The sequence below is a fragment of the Ylistrum balloti genome, unplaced genomic scaffold (genome assembly GCF_031769215.1).
Source record: "Ylistrum balloti isolate Yb309-2 unplaced genomic scaffold, AGI_CSIRO_Ybal_v1 Utg370008, whole genome shotgun sequence".
Lineage (NCBI taxonomy): Eukaryota > Metazoa > Mollusca > Bivalvia > Pectinida > Pectinidae > Ylistrum > Ylistrum balloti.
The window spans coordinates 213,845-230,261 of record NW_026782082.1 but is presented as its reverse complement, the minus strand read 5'-3'; the positions used below and the strand labels follow the sequence as shown (position 1 = coordinate 230,261).

The 16,417-nt window shown below is 37.0% G+C and overlaps 1 protein-coding gene across 1 annotated transcript in view; it reads right to left on the bottom strand.

The window, feature by feature from the left end:
* LOC132548297 (intermembrane lipid transfer protein VPS13B-like) overlaps nucleotides 1-16,417 on the bottom strand; it is a 73,619-nt gene that overhangs the window by 48,669 nt on the left and 8,533 nt on the right. Inside the window, exons 10-23 of the mRNA XM_060212152.1 lie at nucleotides 14,232-14,360; nucleotides 13,731-13,736; nucleotides 13,189-13,341; nucleotides 11,678-11,860; nucleotides 11,013-11,191; nucleotides 9,988-10,210; nucleotides 9,126-9,343; nucleotides 8,249-8,615; nucleotides 7,891-8,014; nucleotides 6,908-7,704; nucleotides 6,505-6,617; nucleotides 5,590-5,694; nucleotides 4,178-4,844; nucleotides 1,846-1,983 (exon numbers count right to left, since the gene is read on the bottom strand). Of these exons, the coding sequence (XP_060068135.1) occupies nucleotides 1,846-1,983; nucleotides 4,178-4,844; nucleotides 5,590-5,694; nucleotides 6,505-6,617; nucleotides 6,908-7,704; nucleotides 7,891-8,014; nucleotides 8,249-8,615; nucleotides 9,126-9,343; nucleotides 9,988-10,210; nucleotides 11,013-11,191; nucleotides 11,678-11,860; nucleotides 13,189-13,341; nucleotides 13,731-13,736; nucleotides 14,232-14,360 (3,402 nt within the window). The remainder of the gene's footprint in view (nucleotides 1-1,845; nucleotides 1,984-4,177; nucleotides 4,845-5,589; nucleotides 5,695-6,504; nucleotides 6,618-6,907; nucleotides 7,705-7,890; nucleotides 8,015-8,248; nucleotides 8,616-9,125; nucleotides 9,344-9,987; nucleotides 10,211-11,012; nucleotides 11,192-11,677; nucleotides 11,861-13,188; nucleotides 13,342-13,730; nucleotides 13,737-14,231; nucleotides 14,361-16,417) is intronic.

The window sequence follows — 16,417 nt, the reverse complement described above, 5'->3', positions numbered from 1 at the left end:
GTACAGCAGTGTGTGACAGCTGTACACAAAACTACTACGGTACAGCAGTGTGTGACAGCTGTACACAAAACTACTACGGTACAGCAGTGTGTGACAGCTGTACACAAAACTACTACGGTACAGCAGTGTGTGACAGCTGTACACAAAACTACTCCGGTACAGCAGTGTGTGACAGCTGTACACAAAACTACTACGGTACAGCACTGTGTGACAGCTGTACACAAAACTACTACGGTACAGCAGTGTGTGACAGCTGTACACAAAACTACTACGGTACAGCAGTGTGTGACAGCTGTACACAAAACTACTACAGTACAGCAGTGTGTGACAGCTGTACACAAAACTACTACAGTACAGCAGTGTGTGACAGCTGTACACAAAACTACTACAGTACAGCAGTGTGTGACAGCTGTACACAAAACTACTACAGTACAGCACTGTGTGACAGCTGTACACAAAACTACTACAGTACAGCAGTGTGTGACAGCTGTACACAAAACTACTACAGTACAGCAGTGTGTGACAGCTGTACACAAAACTACTACAGTACAGCAGTGTGTGACAGCTGTACACAAAACTACTACAGTACAGCAGTGTGTGACAGCTGTACACAAAACTACTACAGTACAGCACTGTGTGACAGCTGTACACAAAACTACTACAGTACAGCAGTGTGTGACAGCTGTACACAAAACTACTACAGTACAGCAGTGTGTGACAGCTGTACACAAAACTACTACAGTACAGCAGTGTGTGACAGCTGTACACAAAACTACTACAGTACAGCAGTGTGTGACAGCATTACGATGGTTTTTACGGCAATATTAGGAGACTTCTGGAGTGATTATATTCCAGGAAAACAAAATAAAAAAAAATTGAGCCCAAGGAAAATATATGATGTTACAGTAATGATCCTTTGAACAGACATATGCTTATTGGCTAATAAAAGCTTCTATGTGTTGATCTGTTGTGTCCTTATTGGTAATGTTTCTGAACATCAACAGATAAAGGTGGGCTTATTATCAGACATATGCTTATTGGCTAATAAAAGCTTCTATGTGTTGATCTGTTGTGCACTTAGTGTTTTTTCTGAACAGATAAAGGTGGGCTTATTATTAGACATATGCTTATTGGCTTATAATGCTTCCATGTTTTGATCTGTTGTGCACTTATTGGTAATTTTTCTGAACATTAACAGATAAAGGTGGGCTTATTATCAGACATATGCTTATTGGCTAATAAAAGTTTCCATGTTTTGATCTGTTGTGCACTTAGTGGTAATTTTTCTGAACAGATAAAGGTGGGCTTATTATTAGACATATGCTTATTGGCTTATAATGCTTCCATGTTTTGATCTGTTGTGCACTTATTGGTAATTTTTCTGAACATTAACAGATAAAGGTGGGCTTATTATCAGACATATGCTTATTGGCTAATAAAAGTTTCCATGTTTTGATCTGTTGTGCACTTATTGGTAATTTTTCTGAACAGATACAGGTGGGCTTATTATTAGACATATGCTTATTGGCTTATAAATATGGATCTTCTATGTTTTGATCCATTGTGTCCTTATTAATGATAATATTGATAGATATGGGTAGATTAATAAGTATATAAACATAGGCGTGGATCTACTGCTGCAAAGCATTTAACATACACACCTGAGATATTGAACACAGGTAAAATGCTCACTAGGTATTTAATTACAGCTATCTTTAACGATTGCAAATATACCGTTAGTTAAATACCACCACTTATATGGTAAACAGAAAAAGATACAAGTGGGCTAATTACTGAGCATGGGCTTATCATCGGACAGATACAGTTACGAAGTGAAACACTCACCTGCATCCTTTAAGAAGTTACTGATTCTAAGTGTATACAGACTAGGTGGAATCCCAGTGTTAGGGTGAGGCTTCCCCGCCCGTGTCTCTATCCAGTACAGGTGGAAGTCGGAACAATCAGGTATGATCTTGGTATCGTCTGGGGAAAAAAAATCAAGTAAGTTATAATCAGGGGATGCAGACATTATCTCATGTCACAATATCCCTGTCACAAGTCAACACTTAGGGCTTACCCTTCAGGAAGATGCAACATGGAAACATCACATTCAAAATATACATAAAAAAGCATACAATAGACTCAACATTCTTCGTTATATTAAAAACACTGTAAGTAGAAAATCATTGATTAAAATTTATACAGCATTTATTAGACCTATTATGGAATATGCAAATATTATATGGGACAACTGTACACGACAAGAAAACAATCTTAGAATCAATTCAATTAGAAGCTGCAAGAATTATCACATGTATGCGATCAGGGACATCACATGAAAAATTATATAAAGAACTGGGTAGGGAAACACTAGCTGTAAGAAGATAAAAACACAAATACATAATAATGTACAAAATTATACATGGTCAGACACCTCAATACTTGCTAGATGTTTTAAATCCCCTCACTAATAGTAATGTTGTCAACCCCTATCCACTAAGACAACCTAGGCTTTTTAATCCTTATCTGTGCAGAACTTATAATTACTTTAACAGCTTCTTCCCTAGCATGTGCCGAGAATTTAACACAGTTAATCCCAACATACTTAACTCTCCGTCACTTGCTGCTTTAAAGACATATCTGAACAAAGACTTAAATAATGAATGTATATCTTCAACTATTTTCAAAACTGAAGGCAATAGACGAGCTAATATTGTTCTCTGTCAATTACGAAATAATTGCAGTAATTTAAATTGTGATTTATATTGTGATCATCTTGTGGATAATCCTTCTTGTGCTTGTTCATATGAAAATGAAACAATTACATTTTCTCATTACTTCCTAAATTGTCCTTTGTATGCTTTGCAAAGAAATTTACCATCTGTTTCTATCATTAATAATCATCATAATCATGTAGATTTAACTACTCTTTTCCAATGCTGTTCTGCTTGTATTAGCTTACTAATAAAAATATACTTGAAGCTGTACAGCTGTATATTGGACAGACCAGAAGGTTTAACTTCTTTATATCTTAACTACACACAGCCAGGATGATGTGCAAATATGTTATTTTATCATGCTTTACTCAATGTTGACAGACAATTACTGGATACCAGATGAGTATGAAATACACAAATCCATATAACTAATTATGTATTGTCTACAAAGTAGAGGTAGGAGAAATTCACTGTCACTAGTCTGATGGTCCACAGACCTAGAGGTAGGAGAAATTCACTGTCACTAGTCTGATGGTCCACAGACCTAGAGGTAGGAGAAATTCACTGTCACTAGTCTGATGGTCCACAGACCTAGAGGTAGGAGAAATTCACTGTCACTAGTCTGATGGTCCACAGACCTAGAGGTAGGCTGATTCACTATATACATATAAACTTCATTTAGTCTTTACAGACAATTGCGAAAATTCAAGTTATGTCAATTTATTCACTGTCATCATTCCTGTTGATGGTCCACAGACCTAGGACACTGTACTAGTCTGATGGTCCACAGACCTAGAGGTAGGAGAAATTCACTGTCACTAGTCTGATGGTCCACAGACCTAGAGGTAGGAGAAATTCACTGTCACTAGTCTGATGGTCCACAGACCTAGAGGTAGGAGAAATTCACTGTCACTAGTCTGATGGTCCACAGACCTAGAGGTAGGAGAAATTCACTGTTGTTAGGCTGATGGTCCACAGACCTAGAGGTAGGAGAGATTCACTGTCGTTAGGCTGATGGTCCACAGACCTAGAGGTAGGAGAGATTCACTGTCATTAGGCTGATGGTCCACAGACCTAGAGGTAGGCTGACCTATATATATAAACTTCATTTATTTTACAACAATTGCGAAACAAGTTATTTCAACTTATACTAATCATTCCTGTTGCCCCGGACGTAAGCGCGGGAGGGGTCTTATTGTGGGAGGAAAGCAGAGTACCTGGGGGAAACCCACATGGTCGGGCAAGTGACCCCTATCCTTTTCACGTCCGTTCCGGGAATCAAACCCCGGTTGGCTAGGTGAAAGGCGAGTGCGTTACCACTGCGCCCCCCGACCTGTGTACAATGAAGGAAAGTTTTAACACATCCCCTCTCCCCTCTCCACATTTTTGAAAAGTAGGATTGACGAACACTTTCCACTTTTAAAAACCTATGTTGGATACAATAAATAATTATAACTTACCTGTATCGATGAAATCTGTGGTAGGTCCTTTGATGAGAATATCGTAGCAGGACATTTCAAACGTCTGCTGCTCCTGTTGGCATTTCAGAACTGTATGTGGCTGGGAAAAATACAGGTAGAGGAACGGCTGAATCACACAGCTTCCTGACCTTATGACCTTTTCACTCTCTGTCTTCACATCATGAATATTCAAAAAGGAGTAGGTTGGTCTGTTTTCCTCAGCACCTGATTTGTTTGGTGAAGATTCACCACTTCTTCCTGTATCAGCCTTGTCTTTCATGTGGTTGTCATGGTAATCCTCCTTCAGAAGCTTGTGTGTGTACACAGTACATGATATACGACCTGCTGTTAACAAAAGGTCAAATGGGGTCACAAACTTTGGACTCTGAACAAGTGTTGTCGTGTGCTGTGTGGGGACGGGGGACACACCTTTCTTGAAGGTCAAAGCTGAAATCTCGCTTCCAATACCACTATCATAGGTCATTTGATCGGATTTGACCTCTTCCACTTTGTCTGTTTCTTCAACTGGCCTTTCTGTCTTCGATGGTAGTAACACAGCCTTTGTTTGGCTGATCAAGCGTTCCAGAAGGTGAATCTGATTGGTGCTGATGACAAAATCAATGTCACTAGAGGCATTCAGTTCTATAGTGTGTCCACATACCAAAATCTAAAAAAGAAATGAACATTGACAACACTCTGCAGAATTCCATTTCTACAAAACATTTTGTAGACTCAGAACAAGGTGAAATTGCACTAGTGACGATTTGTCAGTTAGTTTACTTGGTTAATCTTTTTCATTCTGTGTTGTCGAGAAATTTCAATTACCTATGGTATTACTCTTACTGTAAATCTACCTTTTTGGCAAAATCTAATATCAGTGCATTATCTTTTGTTAACAACTATCCCAATGATGAATTTGTGCATAAACAATTATTGCTATAGAAACACATTCAGAAAAGCAACAATTAACAAAAAAAAATGCTAAAATTGGCAAAATATGTATGTTTACAGTATGTACTTTTAAATTTTACACAAGACATTTTAGTTAAAAGGTTGGGATCCAGAAACCTCCGTTGAAATCTATCTCTGGAACTATTGAATATTTGTGACAGAATCATACTGCGATAAAGCTTAAATTAACAAAATGTTGTAATTTAATCAATTCTCTGATACTTTAAATAAGAAATCCAGGGCTTTCCTGTCTATCTTTGGAACAGACACTGATTGGAAGATTATAAGCGTCCTTTTAAGTCAATTTTTGAAATTATCCATACCACATTTTTTGTACAATATATCAAGTGGACCAAGAAAAAATTAGACATTTCTCATCATTTCCAAATAAGGAATGCCAGCCATAATCAATGTCAAAGGCAGGAATGTTCCTGGAAAATAAACTACAGAAAGTCACTTACTGGAGTCTGACTGTGGTCCCTTGGGGTGTAGGTGATTGCCGGAGCTGCTACAATTTTCATATCCAGACTTGCCACCAGGGGGATCAATTGTATATCCATTTTCTCCTTCCTACAAAACCAAAATTCCTTTTTTTTTTAATTTTACAGCTCCATTCACATTACTGGAAATATTTCCTTTTATCAAAGAGAAATCTATATAAAAGATCTTAATGAGTTTCCAATCACACAAGATTTACTGTAAGATTATTAATTTTCATGAGAGATTTATTTTCGTTGAATTTGACTTTGTACATGTATGTTCACAAATCATTAAACTGTTAAAGTTTATGAAATCCATGAAATCACATTTTTTGAAAACCACAAAATTTGAGTAACACAAAAAATGAATGATTTAACGGTATAAAATAAGTCAGAATTTACCATTTTTCCCTCAAAATTTGTGAGGAGTTTCATAAACCTCTAATGAAATGGAAACAACTGCAATATTGTGTTCATCACATAATTCAGTAGATATTTTTGTCAGCCAATCAGATGTTTAGGTGTAAAAGCTAACACTTAAAAATATAAACTTCATTTAATTTAACAATGGCAAAACAGTCTTTGATATTCTGTTTAATCACTCTTGTTTGTTCTGATTGAGGCAGGTTGGGGTTCTTACTGTGAAAGGAAAACATCGCAGTCAGACATTAAACAAAATATAATTCCATGTCTGATTGAGGAATCAAATCTCAGTCCCTGGTCCCCTTCCACTGTCACATGTATACAGTTGCATAATGAAAATGGATGTAGGTGTAAAACATGAGATCCCCGAGGGATCTTGGCGCCCACCATAGTTTGATCTTTAATTGCTCACCATATGCTGATGGTGGGCTAATTAACAGGAAAAAAACTGACCGTTCAAAATAAAATAGCTACTGACTGTGGTTTGAGTAGAGTATTCCATTCCAGGGCTGGCATCTGTATAGTGGGTGTACCTATCTCACACTGTTCCACATTCATTTGTCTCTCCGAAAAGTCGGCCCAGCATCCTGTTAAAAAACATTCGCCTTTGGTATGAATGAATATAACACACAATTAGAAGTTGTCTGTATGTTTGGGTGCCATATTTCTTTATCATCAACCAATCACAGAGCAATACAATATGTATACAAGCCTGTCCGTTGACTAGATTAAGTTTATCAATAGATTCTTTTCCTACTAAATTAACATATAAATACCGGTACAGGTGCCTGCAAAATTAAAATCAAAATTTACTTTTATTTTCATATAACATCAATTTCAATCATAGTTTACTTTAGAAATATATAGAATTCCAAACCTGTACATAGAGAAAGCCCTCTGAATTCCATCTGGTACTGTCGGTTCTCAATGGATGATCCTGGCACTCTATCTATCCCATGATGCATTGCTCGGCTGTACAATTCTTTCTCATTTGCATAACGTGGCAACGGGTTGTCTGCATGTGGTGTGACAGTAATAGAGTGTATGAATCCCACGATCAAATCATGGTCCATAGTACTTTTGGCTCTTCTGCGTTTTTCATCCTGAGATGTGATATCCTGGTCACACAAATGTTTGACAGGCATAAACACTCTTATGCTAGCCATATCAACATAGAGTAAAGGGAGAAGGCTTGACGTCACAACAGGAATAAAGTTTGTATTAGGACTGACTGGTTTAGGAGTTAAGTTCTTTGGTAACGATCCAGACTTTTGAACACTTGGCGGAATGAAACAGTCTATGACAGTTAAAAGAGCTGGAATGTTGAAAACAAAGTCACAAGGTTCCAGACTGAGACAAACCTCTGAAATGTGGTTATGGAAATAGAGCTCATTAGCAGATTCAACTCCAACATCTGGTAAACCAACCATGTCGGCGTTTATTTTTCGTAACTTTTGTTTCACATTTTTGCACAATGCCCGTGTAAACGTGAGGTTAACGAAACGACGATTAACCTCTCGTGTATTGGACTCGCCCATCATGAAGTTGTGAGCGGGAGAAGTCTGTGTGTCACATGACCAAACCTTGTTTGATACCACATGAATGCTACTAGCCAATTCCTTCTGCGAACTCATCAAGATTCCTAGATTTGTGCCCTTTGACCAGCCAGTGGAGCTGAAATTAGTTGAAATAGTAAGATTAACGATGAAAATGGTAAAAACGTGATCCAGTAACATATCCTACATCTCATAAAAACAATCAATATCAATATTATAAAGAGTGGTAAGGGACATAACTCTGTCAAAAAAGACGAGAAGAGACAGAAATATAAACTTACTTTCATCATAGTTAAATACATACCTCTCACGATCTCTACTGTAATGGTGCATAAAACATCCTCCACAAGTGACCTTGACCTTTGCATAAATGACCTCGACATCAACTGAGGTCATCAGATCCTCCATAACCAGGCTGACCTTTGTATCTGTATAATCAATATCTACATGTCAGAAAATCATTCCTTACTCGTCATTGTTCTCACAACTTCATTTTGTTTTGAGAAAATATCAACCATACTTTATCGAAAATTCTAAGCATGTTCTAACAAACCCAAACTTTGACCTTAGAAAGCCTTTTCTTGCTCTCACATAGCCAAACCATTCTTAACAAAGCCTATTCTTGTTCTAACAAAGCTTTACCTCTTTTAACAAAGTCTTACCTTGTTCTGCCCCTTCTCCCAGTCGGTAAAAGTTTATTTCAAATTTGGGTAATGTCCACTGAAGCCAAAGTGACAGTTTTACTCCACTGTCAGTCATATCCTCCATGAGCATGTCCCGAATTGGAGTTGTTTCCCTTGATGTGAAATCTCCTGAGGTTCCTGTCTCAGTTTGCTCAACATCTTCTGTGATAGATGTCATATTCAGTTGTTCCCTCTGAATACTAGGTGGTTTACCTGGCTCCTTTTGACCTGACCTCGGGGTCAAAGTGGTTTTGACCTTTTCAGGTTTAAGGATACTTTTGGTGAATGCAAGTCCTTGCTTGAGGAGCGTTTTCAGCCAAATTACAATGGAAAGACATAAGTGGACCTGGGAATAGAGTCATTTGGAATTAGTGTTTACTTTAACAGTACGTTACATCACTTAATGTTGATAAATCCCTGGTAAACAAAATAAGAGGCCTTTAGGGCCTGTACTTGTCACAAGGTGTAAGCTGACATATAACAAGATTAACAATGATATCAAAATGCACTGTACATTTCATGATGTACATCAGCTCTATGCCATGTCGTATGTCAAAATAGCATTTTATATTCCAGACTAATTCTTAATTAAATCCTGCAGAAAGGATTTGAAAGATTTTATTCTGTTTCCCTCTAGTCCATACCGAACATTTATACAAAACTAATGTTTCTTTTCTGCTCAGAATAGAAGCTTCAAAGGAAATTGGACAAAACATAATCATTCATACAGAAGAAAAAGAATCTGTTGTCACTTTTTCCTACCAGGTCGGCCATTCATACAGAACTCGTTCTGTAACCTTAGAGTAAAAGGGGACAGATTACAAACCTATAGTTAAATGGGGATCTGAGACTTTACCTGCCGTTTAGAGCAAGCCAGTGTGACACTCCTCATATCAGTGTGGAGACAAAGTCCCAGGGCTGAGAGGTTATCTGAGGTCGGTGGAGAGTACTTGGTACTGACCGCCACTGTACAGTTGACTGACACTGGTTTGAGAATGGAGAAGATTTCCTTTTTGGAATGTATTGTGTAGATGCTGAAGTTGTTCAAGGTCATTGTCCATGGCAGTTTTTCACCTAAATAACACAACGTCATTAATACAATATAAATTTTTACTATAGCCAAATTGTTGATAAGGTTAATTCTTGGTCAAATGTCTTCTGTTCTTCTGTCAAAATGTGTTATTTAGGTAAATCAGGTGAAAATAACAGAAACGAAACGATGCGATATTTAACAGAAACAAAGTGACATTAACAAAAACAATGTGATATTTAACAGAAACAAAGTGACATTAACAAAAACAATGTGAAACAATATCACATTAACAGACACAATGTGATAATAACAGAAATAATGTGATATTAACAGAAACAAAGTGATAATAACAGAAAGAATATGATATTAACAGAAACAATATGATAATAAACAAATTTCAGTATTTACTACGTTGCATTAGGTGTGTGATGTCTGGTTCAGTGAGGTATTGTAAGGATGCAACAGTAACATTAAATTGTATGGACTGACGATGAAATATGATTATCAGTCAGATTAATGTATAAATTATGACCTACAGGTTGCAGAATTAACACAAAAGGCACAATTTTCATTTGTCATTTTAAACCTTAATCATGAAGTCCCCTAAAAAACTGACAATGATATCAAGGCCATACTGTTTGACTAGCATGTTAAATCATCACAAAGGGGAATGACTGCTTCTCACCGACGAGTGACCCATCCATCGAGGATATGGGGATCTCCTGCAAAGCATGCACCTGTTTGACCCCTGAACTGACCAAATGTAGGTTAGGGAGACAAATGACCATAGTCCCCATGGCAATGTTTTGTTCCATTACAGACAGGAAGTTCTGGGGTATGTAAACACTAGGATCAGGAACTGACATTGGGCTCTTGTTTACAAACACACAGCAGCTCTTGATGTCCACCTGTAATAGCATCAAATGTCAACAAGGAGAGACACAATAAATTTCATTTTTACACAATTTCTGAGATTCTGAGAAATACTTTAATACTATTGTAAATTATTGGGTCAAGAAAATATTTTTTTAAGAAATGAGAAATTCCTATACACAATTTTACCCCAATACATTAGAATAAGACAGACAAACATTGTTTTACACATTAAACACTTCAGGTTAAAAAACTAACAGGTATAGTAACTTAAATATTAAAACCGAAACTGTATGTTAACAATTTCTACAGTTAACTAAGTATGGAACTCTTTTGTTGTTTAAGTCAAGATTAGTTATTGTCCCTATAGGCCTTAACATATCTGGGAAATATTTCAACTTAATTCTAAAATAACCTGGACTTACAGCATTAACTCAGGTTGTTCAAAGGACAGTTAGAGATAACCAAAATTTAGCAAAAATATTCAAACATGAATCAAATGAAATTGGGGACATTCTTTGTCACCTATAGCTGTCAATTTGTTGAGATAGGTCAAATTGATATATTTTGAATGTTGATTTTTTGTATATACATTGTAGCTCTAACATTTTCTGTGGCAACATTTAAGATTTTTCACTAATCACTAGTTAATATAAGTTACCATTGAGCAACTGGGGCCTTATGTATGGATGTCTTAGTAAAGGATAATTCATGTCTGTGTTAAAATATGTTAACTATCTGTACAGTTAACCATGTTTGGAACTCTTTTGTTGTTAAAGGTCAGTTTAGGTCCTGTTTCTTATCCATTAACAGTCCTCAAAGAATATTGCTTTTTACCTGAACTTGAAGCATTCTGACATATGGGAATAAAGTGGCTAGCTTGTTTGAAAGGTCGCAACCAGATGTTTCCTCGTCTTTCTGACTTTCTTCCCCATGGGTGGTGGTGGGGACATGTGATCGTGTAACAGTTGGTGTATCTGTGTTAGGTGTCACAGAGCCAGAGGAGGCCAGGGAAACTGAAATATGGAACAATGGGTTTATTTCATTGAATGAAAATTTCGTCATTTGGTGTCAAAACCAGAATATCTATTTTTAGCCTTTTTGAGTTTGAGGCGTTAAAGATCAGAAACCAAAAATATAAAGAAACATTTTCTCTATAAAGTTTAGGAGTTAAAATTCACCAAAAAATCTGTATGGAAATAAAGTTCTGTCCATGTTTCATCAATTCACTTTCATCCATTTCATGGGATTTAGAAGAGTGAAATATGATAACTGTATATTGACAGATTAAAAAAAAAAAAAAAAAAAAATTCATAGGGATCGCCATTAAAATTTTATACATGAATATTGACCATTATATTGATAAACTAATTACAACTTAATTGTCAAATCCTTTAGGCAATATTGAAATTAAGAAAAGACATCCAATTACCATTCTGACATGCTTTCCAGTGGAAAACTAATATTGCTTAGCATGTTAAGATGGGGTAAATACTACAAACCTTGAGAAGCATTTGTCTTAAGGGGTAACGCCACATTTGCCAGAGACTTGTCCACTGTCACTTTCTCCCTCCCATGATTGGAGAGTTTCACTTTGTCACGTGGAGTGTAGGAGAACCAATTTATAAGAGATGGGTCGAGCAAACACACCACACCCTCCATATTGAGCAGGAGAACACTTGGAACTGAAACAAAATTAATGAATCTGAATTACCTCCCTTTGATTCTTACAAGCATTACACCCCATTTATATTGTTTGAGCTGTCCCTATAGTCTTTTGAATTAAAGACATTGAAAAAGACACCAGTAAGTTTGAGGAATTCCATTGAAAATGTACAGAAGAAACTCTTTTCTTAGATAAAATGTAATTTCTTGATTATTGCCAGAAGGTTTAATGATTTAAAACATTAGCAAGAGATCCCAGAAGGATCTTGGCACCCACAATTATTTGATCTTCATTTGATCTATAAAAGTTGGATCTTTTCCTTTTTTTTCTTTTCTTTCCTTCTATTTGCTGTTTATTACAAAATTTGCCAATTCCTCTCAGGGACTAGCAATTATTGATCTTTGTTTTTCTGACAGTTTAAAATTCAAAAGAGCACAACAAGGGACCAAGAAAAACCTACATATGAAATTTTAGGAAGATCTATTCAGTAGTTCACAAGAAAAAGTGATAACCAACTTTCATTGTCAAAATCCAAGATGGCTGCCTGTTGGCCATTTTGTTTTTCCTAGCATACTCAAAACTATAAGTGCACAACTTTGGATAAAGGGAAATCTATGGATGAAATCTATCTAGTACTCCAAAGAACCAAGAAATACTTATACAGATGTAACAATATTTCATTGTCAAAATCCTAGATGGTCACCTGCCATTGTCAAAATCCAAGATGGCAGCCTATCCGCCATGTTGTTTTACTGACCAGTCCAAAATGGGACAATACACAATTGCAATCAAGAGGAACCTACATGGGAAATTTAAAAAAGATCCAACCTGTACTTCTGAAGAAAAAGTAATGACAAGGATTGCTTAAGAACTGACAGATGGATCACAGGCCACTGACACAGTGTGATTGGAAGATCCATCCTATGGATGCTGTTGGGGTCAAGAATGCTCTCCATGGGATATCTAATGAAGTGGATTTTTTCAAATGATGTTTAACTAATACCAAAGTCATTTAATTTCAGTTACAGACAAAAAAAACCAAAATTTCAAAATCCCAATGATTCAATTATCAAACATATATACAATTAAATTTGTCTCGCACCACCTGGATTGACACTCTTATAATGGAAAAATAGATTATCGCAAATTATCAGATATTTGCAAACATATACCAGAGAAAGGTATCTACTGATTAAAACTCATCAAACAATTACTTTTGGCTCACAAGGGAAATCTAAAGGAGCTAGTAACAGGCAAAGCATGTTTAAATATATATATGTTTGATGTATGCAGGCAATCCCACTTTAAATCCAAGGCCCCCCTGGAGGGAACGAAACACACTCTTACCATCTGTGGTGTTGGGTTTATTCGGCAGCTGGATGGTAAATATCAAGAAATCCTCGTCTTTATCCTCAAGGTTGGGGCTGTGGAAGAATTCTGTAGAATAGAGTCGGCTTGTACTGGCTGGAGCATACAGAAGCGGGCTTGGCTTGGTACCATCTATTGAAAAACCAAATACATGACGTGAACAAAGTAGATGGTGAGATCCAAACAGAGATAGAACATAACAGGACATATAAAGGGAACTCCAGTTACTCATTTGTTATTTTCACTTTTTCTGCAAAAACCACCCTGTATTTTCTCTATATTTTCTGTGTTAAGTCATTTCTGTGATGATTTTCCAGCTAATATCATTTTTCTAACAATACTAAAATCCTTTTAATTATCCTTGTAGAATAATATCTTATTATTATCATTTTTCTGTTAATTCTGATAACACCTTTTTTCTCTAAAATATCTGTCAGACAGCAAAAAAATTCTTTGTAATTGTCTTTTAGTAGTATTGTTATTTTTTTATGACGCTTTTTCAATCAATCAGCAGAGCAAACCAATGTCTGTTACTATAATTTCTTTCCAAATTGGTTAATATCATTATTCAGACAATTTTCTTCTTTATCTTTGTAAAACAATGTCTGTCACTTTCACTTTCCTGTTAATATCATTTTTTTCTGGCAATATTGTTTTTTCCTATTTTACAACATGTAAGTTAAGGCTTGTAACAGTAATTTTCCTCTTAACATCATTTATTCTGACAACACTTTTGTTTCCTTTATTATAACATGTCATCAATAAATGTCTGTTATTATCACTTTTCTTTTAATATCATACATTGTTGTTTCCTTTACTATAACATGTAAATCAATGTCACTTTCCTCTTAATATACATTTTCCTGAGAAAATTTCATTTAGCTTCCTACGGTATTATCTATGTTAAGAAAAGTCTGTTATTGTCACATTTAACAATTACCATACATTATAACCTGTATGGACGATAAAGTTCCACTGTAGGATGTTAAGAAAAGTCTGTTATTGTCACATTTACCACTTACCATACATTATAACCTGTATTGATGATAAAGTTCCACTGTAGGATGTTACACTTGCTGTCCGACATTTTTTCAGCTCCAGTCCTGATAAAGACACCTCCAGAACAGGATTTCCGGTACTGCCTGGTTTGTCTACAGTAAACAATAACATCCTATATTCAGCGGGTTTTTTTCAGAAATACCTTCATTTTGCCTTAGAGGAAATGTAGCTGAATTGTGATAAAACAATGGTACATACCATAGCAGTAACAGGACAATTGATGAATCAGTCAGATAGTGAGACAACTGGTTAAAACGAAAGGTAAACTGCAGACTGGAGAGTGGGACAACTGGTTTAAATTTGTGGTGGCTAGGCAGTGGGACAACTGGTTTATATTTGTGGTGGCTGGACAGTGGCACAATTGATTTATATTTGTGGAGACTGGACAGTGGGACAACTAGTTTAAATTTGTGGTGGCTGGACAGTGGCACAACTAGTTTATATTTGTGGAGACTGGACAGTGGCACAACTGGTTTATATTTGTGGTGGCTGGACAGTGGCACAACTAGTTTATATTTGTGGTGGCTGGACAGTGGCACAACTAGTTTATATTTGTGGTGGCTGGACAGTGGGACAATTGGTTTATATTTGTGGTAGCTGGGCAGTGGCACAACTAGTTTATATTTGTGGTGGCTGGACAGCGGGACAATTGGTTTATATTTGTGGTGGCTGGGCAGTGGCACAACTAGTTTATATTTGTGGAGACTGGACAGTGGGACAATTGGTTTATATTTGTGGTGGCTGGGCAGTGGCACAAATACTTTATATTTGTGTTGGCTGGACAATGGGACAACTGGTTTATATTTGTGGTGGCTGGACAGTGGCACAACTAGTTTATATTTGTGGTGGCTGGACAGTGGCACAATTGATTTATATTTGTGGAGACTGGACAGTGGCACAACTGCTTATATTTGTGGTGGCTGGACAGTGGCACAACTAGTTTATATTTGTGGTGGCTGGACAGTGGCACAATTAGTTTATATTTGTGGTGGCTGGACAGTGGCACAACTAGTTTATATTTGTGGTGGCGGGACAGTGGCACAACTAGTTTATATTTGTGGTGGCTGGACAGTGGGACAACTAGTTTATATTTGTGGTGGCTGGACAGTGGCACAACTAGTTTATATTTGTGGTGGCTGGACAGTGGCACAACTAGTTTATATTTGTGGTGGCTGGACAGTGGCACAACTAGTTTATATTTGTGGTGGCTGGACAGTGGCACAACTAGTTTATATTTGTGGTGGCTGGACAGTGGCACAATTGATTTATATTTGTGGAGACTAGACAGTGGGACAACTGCTTATATTTGTGGTGGCTGGACAGTGGCACAATTGGTTTATATTTGTGGTGGCTGGACAGTGGGACATTTGGTTTATTTTTGGTGGCTGGACAGTGGCATAATTGATTTATATTTGTGGAGACTGGACAGTGGGACAATTGGTTTATATTTGTGGAGACTGAACAGTGGCACAACTAGTTTATATTTGTGGTGGCTGGACAGTGGCACAACTAGTTTATATTTGCAGTGGCTGGACAGTGGCACAATTGATTTATATTTGTGGAGACTGGACAGTGGCACAATTGATTTATATTTGTGGAGACTGGACAGTGGGACAACTGGATTAAATTAGTGTTGGCTGGACAGTGGGACAATTGGTTTATATTTGTGGTGGCTGGACAGTGGCACAACTAGTTTATATTTGTGGTGGCTGGACAGTGGGACAATTGGTTTATATTTGTGGTGGCTGGACAGTGGCACAACTAGTTTATATTTGTGGTGGCTGGACAGTGGGACAATTGGTTTATATTTGTGGTGGCTGGACAGTGGGACAATTGGTTTATATTTGTGGTGGCTGGACAGTGGGACAACTAGTTTATATTTGTGGTGGCTGGACAGTGGCACAATTAGTTTATATTTGTGGTGGCTGGACAGTGGGACAACTAGTTTATATTTGTGGTGGCTGGACAGTGGGACAACTAGTTTATATTTGTGGTGGCTGGACAGTGGCACAACTAGTTTATATTTGTGGTGGCTGGACAGTGGCACAACTAGTTTATATTTGTGGTGGCTGGACAGTGGCACAACTAGTTTATATTTGTGGTGGCTGGACAGTGGCACAACTAGTTTATATTTGTGGTGGCTGGACAG